General features: G+C 34.6%; 1 protein-coding gene and 1 pseudogene across 1 annotated transcript in view; both read left to right on the top strand.

Moving 5' to 3' along the window:
- Positions 1–3,952, top strand: part of LOC110030662 — a 27,978-nt gene extending 24,026 nt beyond the window's left edge. The window contains exon 2 of the mRNA XM_020733489.1: positions 3,506–3,952. Within this exon, the coding sequence (XP_020589148.1) occupies positions 3,506–3,740 (235 nt within the window). The 3' untranslated portion in view covers positions 3,741–3,952. The remainder of the gene's footprint in view (positions 1–3,505) is intronic.
- A 2,881-nt stretch (positions 3,953–6,833) lies between these two features.
- Positions 6,834–7,800, top strand: LOC110030666 (annotated as a pseudogene).
- The last annotated feature ends 3,521 nt before the right edge of the window (positions 7,801–11,321 follow it).

The following is an 11,321-nucleotide window of genomic DNA, read 5'->3' on the forward strand; positions in this document are numbered from 1 at the left end:
TAGACCTCAACCAAAAGTGAGGTCAACAAAGTTTTAATGTGAAACCTAAGAATTTAGGTTCAAAGTTATCTTAAGGCTTGCCCACCCTATGGGGAATTCCACTTGGGCTTTAACGACAAACCATAATTCTCTCAACCAAGGGTTAAGGATTTGGGGCCCAGCATATGAACCCCTTATGAGTGAAGAGTTAGTTGGAGTTCTCACAAACTGTCTTTTGATTCATGCCGAAGGGATTGAGTGCGGAATCCGAGAGAAGGAGAAAGAGAGGGAATGAGAGAGAGAGAGAGAGAGAGAGAGAGAGACTTACCCAATCCGGGGCAAAGAGCTGTGTCCTCGGGCTTGACAATCCCTATTATTCTACACAAGATGCGGTTACAAGTGAGAGAGAGAGAGAGGGGGAGCAAGCTCCCTACATGACGGTGAGAAAGAAAGAGCCTATGGACTCCTTTTTCCATGCAAGGGGTCCTGCATTTATAGAGAAGAGAGAGAGAGGAAAATGGATATTAAACATATGCCTTTGCTTTAAGGGGAACAGAGAAGGGTCTTTTAGTCCTTGTTCTTGGTTCAGTCCTCCTGAAGGTTCCCGCAGCTGAACTTGTTGGCATTTAGTGGTTGACCCAGATGATCTCCATGATCCGCCCATGTGACTGGTTAGCTGGGGGTGGCTAGCCGTCAACTTTCTCTGTGGCAGGCTTATGGTGGTCGGCCGGCTGGCTAAGGTGGCTAGCCGTCTACCTTCTCTGTGGTCGGTCAGCTTGGTGGCAGACTAAGGTAGCCAGTCGGGTGATACTTCCTATGGCCAACCCAAGTGGTTGTCTGCAATTTGTCGGCCATAGTGCCTGGCAGTTGAGTTGGCCGACCCATGCAGGCTATTGGGATGGTTGGTCAACATCGCCGACTGAGGGAACCATCATGTGGCCGACCTTAGTGGTCGACTGTATTGCTTTCTATGGTCAACCGAGACTAGCCGGTCGGCTGGTTGTGGTCGACCCTTGGTGGCCAGCCGGCTGGTCCTTTTAGACTGTTGAGATTGGCCGCACAGCCTGGAGAGGGTGGCCGACCAAGGTGGTTGACCTATTGAATGCAAGTTTACTGTCATGATTCCTGCAATGATGACTTCAGCAATGGTGCCCCCGGCTACAGTGATATTTATCCTGTCCAAGACTTATATCTTGGCAATACATAAAGTCGTCAAGTTTTCAATTTTTAGAGGCGAAGCTGCGACAAAAATGAAAAACTCATAAATACAGAAACTATGATTTCATAAGCTTCTAGCTTTGCTTTAGTCATTTTGTTACCTTTGGTGAGTAAAAATTAAAAAAAAAAGATTATTAGTCAGTGTCTAGATTCTTGGAGAGTATAATTAATCAAGTTTCTTTTAGATGTTTAGATAGAAAAATTTTCTACTCACTTCTTACTTCTTGCACCATTTTTTTTGCTCTCTTCAGGCATCACCACCAGCAAGCCGCACCTTTTGCCAGTTCTTAGGCGGATTTTATTGTTGCCTTAGATGGAGTAACCACCGAGACTTGCCAATGGGGTTATCTATGCCACACTCTTTGTGGTTCTTGTCGCTTTTAGTTGGAAACCATCTCCATAGCTTTTTACGATTCGAGGTTTGAAAATGTTTTTTGAGGTTTTTGAGGCCATGTGTGAATTGAGGTTTTGATTGCTCATCCTGTAGAGAGGCTTAAATTGAGAAAATTTTTGAAATGCTCATCCCGGAGGAGAGACATGGAGGAATCATTGTTTGCTCATCCTGGAGGAGAGGCTCGGAGAAAGTTAATTTTGGATTGCTCATCGGCAGAGAGATATTTTGGAATGCTGATCTCGGATGAGATACTTAAATGGAGGAGAGAGATTTAGATTCAACATGTTTTATAAAAATTCAGTTAATAACTTTCTTAAGACCAGCATATTTTAGCAACATTATGTTTATGTGAAGGTTTTCACAATGAAATTCATCCATCTTTTTTGCTCTCTTTTTTTGCAGAATTAAATGTTACATTAAGTTCTAAGAGTTAGAATTTGAAGCATCCTGATAAATGACAGGTCATGCATTTATACAGTCATAAGTAAGTGCATTAAGAACAAAACGCAACTTTAAAATTTGCCCTCTAGATATTTTAGTAATGTATAGAGGCACATGGGATTTGTTCGTATTGATAAGAAAACTAATTTGATCCTAAAATTTTTAGAAATTTATTTTTACTTTTATATCAAAATTTAAGTTAGCCATTCTATTCATTCAAAACTCCCAATTTTAACCAGGCTTTAAGACTCCACGTCATTGCCTTCAAAATATTACTTCAACCCTACAAGATGCTTCGCTTCTTGCCAACTTTACTGGTGCACATGTTCATTCAAAACTTCTCTCCCATTGGCCACGTCTAACACGAAAAATGAGAAGGATTGTCAAAATATTTAAAGACCAAAATGCAACGCACATAAGATCATTGAACTTTAGACACGTTTATGTGACGTCTGTAGGTAAGAAGGCAATTTTCTGATGAGGACGTAGTTTCCAATGTCACTTCTTATCATAATGAGTAGTCTTACCTCCCTCCAAAATAATAAAAACATATTAATAAATCAGAACTAAAAATTACCCATCAACGTAAGTCCGGACGATTGTCAGATGAGCCACCGTATGATACGTGGTTGTATGGTCATATCCAAAGTATTATCTGGACTTCAATGTGTTGGTTCACTTAAATACTAAATAGGATATTTTATACAGATTTTAGAATTTATTGCTTTAATTTTCAATTCACCAAACACTAAGAACTGTATTCTCTGTATTTTCCTTTTTTATTAATATCTTTCACTCATTTCTATGATTTCATTGGAGACCCTTTAGTTTATATTCATTTTTTGGGTTCAAAATTTTAGTATTTTATGAGCCGGCTCTTGCTCTAATCAAATTTGTTGAATCAAACTCAACCTTTTATCAATTGAGCAAGTTTAAGGAGAACAACAATTCCAATATCTGTGTCTTGTTAAAAGGAGGAAAACCTGTAAAATACCAAGAACACAAGGAGTCTAACCATATGAGCCATACAGTCTTCTGATACAAACAAAGTCCATATTCATACAAATTGATAAAAAAAAAAACAATCTATTTACTGCTTTATTTCTGTTAACATCATTTTTCCTTTTTTTCTTTTTTGCTTCTTTTATTTTGGCATCTAGTCTTAATGAATTGAACATCCAACTCATATTTGGCAATGATGTTAGTACAACCAATTTGTCATTGGTCATTTACTACCAAAATTAGTCCAATGAAACACGAAAACATATATACTATAAAAGGCGAAAGAATAGTATGTAATTTTATATATTTGAAGAAAATAAGCAAATGACAAACCAAAGATAGACCCACAATAACATTGATTCACATCCACACAAACTATTTATTGATCCATTTAGATACCTTCCAGCAAATACAATAAGCTTATTTTGCTCCTTAAACTATATTTATTTTCTTAAGCATTCTCTCTTTCAGAGGAATTAGGCCTCAAGTTTCTCATATGAGGCCTCTACATCCAGCGAGAATCCACTGGGCATCAAATCATCGAGATCAGGAATTGATGGGACATATACAGGGCCCCAAACTAATAAGGGTGCAGGCGCTGGAGCCAGCTCTGGCTCGTCATAGTCAACTTCATCGAAGACGGGTCGTGCAGCTAAGGAAACTGAGAAGAGGAGGAGGATGGCAACGACAAAGCTTGCAAACTTAGACATGACTAGTTGAAGATGTTCTAAGATAAACTCAAGTGCTACTATTTATTAGCTTTGTGGTGTTGAGTTTGCTTGTTTTTTTGATCTAGGAAGGCGATTGCTTTATATAGTGGGACTGGAAGAACATGAAAGATTGTGTAATTAAATATGGTTTAAGTTACAATAAGTGTCCAAGTGCATGGAGTCGAACAATTACTCAGGCAAAAGAGTTACTTGCATGTGCTTAAATGACATTCAGTTTCTTTTTTGATAATGCAAATACCGTTCGTATTTGGCAATTGTAAATACTCATGGGACTCATTAATTACCTTAAAGAGGATACCATAATAGTTCTGAGAAGGTTTTTAAAATTAAATTCAACTTATATATATGTATATATATATATATATATATATTAAAATTGTAAATTTCATATGAAGCTCACTCTGTTATAAAAATTTATTAAGAAAAAAATTGAATATATTCATAAAAAATTTTACATCTTCAAATTAACTATTAATTTATTTCATATTTGTATTTTTTATTTTGCTTCCTTTTGATATGAATTTTTTGTAAAAGCAAAAAATATATTTGGAGTATTTATACATGACACCTAAAATTTACTTTTTACATTTATACCACCCAAATCTTTCATATCACATAAAAAATATCACCATTTTTTTTTTAACATTGAAATGTGTTTTTTCATGATAGTTAAAGTGACGTATATGTAAAAATTAATATGTAAATGCTAGATATATAAATAAATAAAAATTAAGTGTCATGTATGTAAATGTTCGTAAATAAAAATTTCATTTTTGTGTAATTTTGTCAAGTATGGTTGCTGCACATAAACTTAAGAAGTGAATTTGTGAAGCCAAACGTAGAGGTGTAAATGAGTTTGAGTCCACCCTGAGCTTGATTAACTAATCAACTTTGAACTCAAGCTAAAGCTTAAGTTTACGAATTAGAACCGGCTCATTTGCCAATTTATTTATTATCAAACATAGCAAATATTATTAGTTTAAATTAATATTATAATAAAATGATACATAATCAATATTTACGAGATAAATAATAAAAAAATGTCATATTATCTGAAGGAGCTCATACATGATTCCATTAGGAGAGAGAATAACGAAAAAAAATTTAGGAAGAAGCACAAACGCCTTCATGGGCAAAAATTTTTCTGTGCGGATTCCTGACCTAGCTCTACGTGCGTCGCAGGGTATTCCTAAGCTATTTTTTGGTTATTTCTGGGTTATTTTCAATAATCCCGAAATAACCCAAAAATAACCAAAAAATAAAGACCGCGGGTTATTTTTGGGTTATTTCGGGATTATTGAAAATATATGAGTTAAATTAATTTGGAAAACTTTATGTTACCTAGGAGCTAGAAATAATTTTATACCTCTTTCCTCACATAGAGATACGTCTGGTGTCTAGACAGAAAATGTGCGCCTTCATGGGGGGTGTTTCACATGGCGTTTTACATTAAATGCCTCAAATGGAGTTGTTTTACATAAATTGGCTCCAAGAGAGCGCTTATTGTGTACGGACAACGTGCAGTTTTTAGATGCATAAACACTCCAGGAGAGAGGGGTTCTCTTCGCTTCCTCTCTCCATGTTTTTCAAGTGGTGGCTGTCCTTTTCTTCATGAAATGCCTCCAAGTGAGGTAGTTTCACCCTTCTTGAAATGAACAAAATTTCTATTCGACTCCGGATGTCCCGACAACGGCCCGGATACAGCGGAGGAATAGAGAAATCGGACCTCCGCCCCTTCTCGGTGCATCCGAGCCCTTGTCCGGACATCAAGAGTTACGTAAAATTTTCTCCCTTTAAATGCCTCCAACGAAGGCATTTCCCTCATATTTTCTCTCCAGTATAAACCCCCCATCCTTCCACCCGTTTCTTGCGCCCCTTCCTTCCTTCTCTTCCTAACACATACTATCCTTCTCTTCTCATTTTCATCTGAGGCCAAGCCTTCTTCCAACACATCCTCCTCTTTTCTCCTTATCTTCTATCAGCTCCTTTCTCTCCTTCATTCATACCAGTACTTGTACAATTAAAATTAATTAAAGTATGAGACTTCTCTCGTTCTCTTCTTTCCCCCACATGCTCTCATTAGTCGCTTGATCTTCTGCTAATTAGTCTCAATTTTTTCACTAATTTTTTTCTAATAAAATTTCATTAGTGTGATTTTCTGTTGTCATTTCTAATCATGATCAGTCTACTTCATTGCATTGTCACATAGTGTACATGTAATCGGTATGTAAATTTCCTAAATTATTTGTTCTCCCCCAAAATTTTTTTGTTTTAAAATATTATTTTTAAAAATTTTAAATAATTTTAATTCTGTTAAATAAAAATGTTATTAATATATTTTTTATGTAATAAATTTTATTGAATAATAATAATTTAAAAAATAGTTTTTTTTTTATAATTTAATGATAGTTCTGAACTTTATATAGTCTAGAAACTCAATGGCACATTGATGCTGGTCAGAAAATAATTGAAATAGTACTTCGACTAGTATGACAATTACAAGTATAGATCCTAAACAATTTTTAATATTTTAGCATAAATAGTTATAATTATTTATTTATGGTATATTAAACGAGTCTTAATAAAATTTTGACATTATATTTTTCTCTCATTTACTCTCATATTTTACCTATTAAAAATCAATTTTTTTTCTTCTGGAAGCTTTCATCTTCTTCACCTTCTTTAAGTACTACCAAAATTCTCATAAAAATTTGCTTGAAATTCTACAAAACAATATTTTTTAATCATTGTGATCTTCCTTTACAGGCATGTTGTTAGGAACTTGTCTTGCACTTCTTGATTAGCGAGATAGTAATTTTATTTAAATTTTCTTAATACAAAGTCATTTAATATAATTTGATATATGAATTATTTAGGTATGCCTTATTTATAAATATAATAATACAAATTAAAAAAAATCTTGTATATATGTATTTGAAATATAGTGAATTTGAAGCTATAAAGATTTTGTAAAAAGATCTTTGCAGTCTCCTCCACTCCTGAAAGTGCTTGTACCTATGAATTAACATTTTTGGTTGCATGTATATCAGTGCTTATATATATATCGCTGCTCTGAAACCCGATGGATCGCGGCGGTGATCTTGGTGGATTCGGCCGTGGGTTTGGCCGTGGTGATCGAGGCGGTCGTGGAGGTCGTGGTGATCACGGCGGTGGCCGTCGTGGTGGCCGTCGCCGTGAGGATGAGCAGAAGTGGGTTCCGGTTACCAAGTTAGGCTGTCTTGTGAAGGAAGGAAAGATTGTATGTCTTGAGCATATCTACCTCCACTCGCTTCTAGTCAAAGAACACCAAATCGTAGAGACGATACTCGGTCCCCACCTCAAGGACAAGGTCATGAAGATTATGCCAATCCAAAAGCAAACCCGAGTCGGGCAACGTACTCACTTCAAGGCCTTTGTGGTTGTCCAAGATGGAAACGGCCATGTTGATCTAGGTGTCAAGTGCTCCAAAAAAGTAGCCATGGCGATCGGCGGTGCCATTATTCTTGCGAAACTTACAGTGGTACCAGTGAGGAGGGGATAATGAGGGAACAAGATCGGAAACCGCATACTGTGCCGTGCAAGGTCACAGAAAAGTATGGATCTGTCACAGTGCATATGATACCTGCTTCTCGAAGTGCTGGTATTGTGGCCGCTATAGTTCTGAAGAAAGTGATGGTTGGATGTCTTCACGTCTTCCCGAGGATCCACGGAGACCCTGGGAAATTTTGTGAAGGCAACATTCGATTGTCTTATGAAGACGTATGGATTCTTGACTCCAGACATGTGGATTGAGACTCGATTTGCCAAATCACCTTTCCAGGAACATACGGACCTACTCTCGAAGCCAACAAAGGCCATCCTTGATGATGTTGACAGGATTGACGCTTAGTTTTCTGATTAAGTATCAATAGCTCCTTGTCCCTCGGTGTTTGATAAAGCTTTTCCCAACTTCTAAAAGACCCTTTGCGCATTTTTTGTTGATATTCTTATTTAAACTGTTTTTGTTCCTTGCTCCAGATTGTTCCGTCATAACTATTTGATTGTGCTATTTCTAAGAAAATATTAGTTTTTTTTTCTTTACATGATTATTATATAGGGCAATTACATATCTCTCTCTCTCTCTCTCTCTCTCTATCTCTCTTTCTCTCTGCGTCGCAAGTCTTGGCTTGTTGGTGGCGGGGTCACTGTAAGTTTCCACAGGTGAAGGATTCGATCTCACAATGGCGTAGGGGCTTTGAAATTTTATGCATATAGCACGGGCTCTCATTATAGAGCCAAAAAACACACGATAAATCGATATTTGAGCCTCTGCTAAATATTAATTTCCTTATATATATATATATATAAATATATGATTTCTATAAAGTGCTTTTGAAGCTATAAAGAAGTTTATCAAAAATGTCAAAATTGGCTAAAGAGGTATTGGGATTTAAGAGGTCTTTGTACACTCTCATCATGTGAAAATTCTTATAGTTACGAATTAACTTTATTTTAGAGCATACATTTGGACATTTAATGATTTTTAATTCATACATTTTTATGCCACGCATTAATATAATTGCAGGTAGTGTACTCTAACAAATTCAATATATGAATTATTCAAGTAAAACTTTTTTTTTTTAAATATGATAATACAAATTAGAAAAATCATGTATCTATGTGTACAGATAATAATCATTTAAGGTTATAAAAAACCTCCATAAAGAAGGCCTAAGCAACCTAAAGAGAGCTCAGGATGTAAGAGGTCTCTATGTTTGTTCTCACCTAGAAGTTCTTGCAGCTACGAATTCATTTTATTATATTGCATGTATTAGGTTGATCGTGCTTGTACTTCAGATTTCGATACTAAATTTTGTTCATAAGTACAAATAAATCAAACGCAAGACAAGACTTCATCTTACAATATGAGTACTAACATGCCACATTTATTATTATGTTTTGATGGAGAGTTACCAAACATGGATGATTTTACTAATACGTCACAATTGTTGAGGAAAGAGAAACATAGTTTATTTACTTTATAAACTCTATGTAAATTAGACTAAACTAGAGTTAAGTTAACTTTATAATTCAACTTAAAGAGAAATGAATTAACTATATATTTTTTAGAAGAGTTATAAACTAGTTAAATTAGGTATATTTAGATATATATACTTAATAAGAGTTGAGACTCCAATAGTAAACTTTCAACTAATACTTCATAAGCTTTTGAAAATTTTTAAAGGTGAAGGAAGGTGGTGTGATTCACTTTAAAATGGTGATGGTGAAATTGAAAACTATTATAAGGCTTATCCAAATTTAGTAATCCTCATTAAAGAACATTTAGGGTTGAAACGTTCATTTTAAAGTAAAAGAAAAATAAAAGAATTATAAAAGAAAAGATGAAATGAGGAGAAGCTTGAGGAGAAGCCTTATCAAAAATTAGTTTCTTAGATTCTTTTTAATTGAAAGGTTAACTACATTCTTAAGCTTACCTATGTTTATAAAGTATTAGAAATTTTTAAAAATGGGGTGCTCATATTCTATCAATTTTTATATAATGTACCATAGTCAACATGTGTTAACATCTTATGGAAATAAATAGTTAACAAATTTTTCTTGATTGGATTACAAAAATGCTTATACACTATGTCAACCGCTAAATGTTTTTCACTTCGATTTAATTTAACATACATGTAAATTTGATTTTTAGAAAAATAGTATTTAAATTTTGAAAAGTAATTTTTTTTTTAATTTTGAACATACAAGACCAAACCGATCTCATACAAACAAATAGTTTAAATAAACAAGCACAACACTACAAGTGATGTGTTTATCCCAAGGAATAGACATTTTACTTATCTATGAGGCTAAATTAAATAAATTACAGAATTTATAACAACCGTCTAGTCTGCGAACCATTTTTATATAAACCCAGAAATTCTCCTATCTAATATGAAAGATTAGATAGGGTTTATATTACCTGAGTTCTTAAAACTCCCCATCGAGGCAAGCCCCTACAGTTAATTACATCTCAAATGACTGAGGTCGCTTCAGAAAACTCCCGATTTAGATCATAAAATAGTCTCCAAGAATTCTAAAAGATAAAGACTTTTCAAAGATCAGACAAAGAGGTATCAAATGGGCAAGGCTCAAATTTGGAACATTATTAGGGAATCTAAAGGAAGAAAACTGGGGGGTGTCATAGATCTTGAGGATAACCTCAATGGCCTCCTAAGCTATTATATGGTTTTGGCTTCAATTTCGAGAAGAGAATTATTTAATGTTTCATCTTGCAAATTTAGCTACTTAGAGCTTACATTTGCATGACTTAATCATACAAATAGCCTGAAAGATAGGAGGGTTTATGTCACAACGAACGATAATCTTGGAATCCTAAAACAAGTTAGGGCTTATATTGCTCGACATGATCATGCGAAGGCCTAAAGATGAGTTGAGAATTTTTGTCGCACTAGGCTGACAATCTCGAAGTCCTGTGACTTGTTGTTTAACTTTAAGGGAATTTGCTATTGTAGATCCACTTCCTGTTGTAGCAGGCTGCCCTCGGTACTAGCTCCAAGCTCTTTGATGAAGTTGCAGCCCTAAGGTCTAAAAGTTCAAAGGTTTAAATGACAAGTTCAGTTCAATCATCATTGGGGGGGAGTTAAAGTTAAATAGAGCGACACCGGTTAGGATCTCACGGTTCCCTCGCTTCGGTACCACTATATTCTTTTGAATTTACTTAGTTTAAATGAGTCATTAAACTCATTTAAACTGGGTAGATCTCGTTAGCAACCATATATTATCTCATCTGAAAGACTCTAGTAAATTCAAAAGGACATATTATGAAGTTATATTTCAATGGATTTATGGTTATCTTTGAATGAGTTTAATTTAATTTTAAAAATTATTTTAATTTTTAAAAGTTTTCATTTTATCAACCAAGCATGCATGGTATGTAGAAACAGTAGTAATTTGCACTAAATGAAATGACAGAAAATAAATAAAACATTAAAGGCGTATATGTCTTCTTCACATTGCTCTTGCTGAAATGTTAGAACTTGCAACATATATAATTTTGCAAGATATTTAAATAAATTGCAAGAAAATAAAACAAAAGGACCAGTTGAAGGTGTAGTTATCGAGCCCCAAATCATAAATTGGTGAGACCTTAAAGGTTTTAATAAATAATTTTCTTGTGCAAAGAATGATAAGTTCAATTGTCCTCCAAAATATCCAAAAGGTCATAAAAGTGTTTGGGGAACAATCCCTAACAAATTTTAGAATTTGAAACGTTTTGAGTTCATTTCAACCCATTATATTGTTCAATCATCCTAGACTTTATATCTTATTTCAATGAATTAATACATCTTATGCTCAGAGAATTTAATGTTTCAACTAATCTGAGAGTGGTGGTACTTGACCAGAGGAAAATATGTTGAGATTTTCATACCTATTTTATAATATTTTTTATGATATTACACTTTAAAGAAAGGTATTTTTGATGTTCTGTTGCAGGAATGATGAATTAGGGTCATTGGAGCAAAAAGATGCAAAAATGATCAATTTTGGAGCGA

The sequence above is a fragment of the Phalaenopsis equestris genome, unplaced genomic scaffold (genome assembly GCF_001263595.1).
Source record: "Phalaenopsis equestris unplaced genomic scaffold, ASM126359v1 Scaffold000749, whole genome shotgun sequence".
NCBI classification, from domain to species: domain Eukaryota; kingdom Viridiplantae; phylum Streptophyta; class Magnoliopsida; order Asparagales; family Orchidaceae; genus Phalaenopsis; species Phalaenopsis equestris.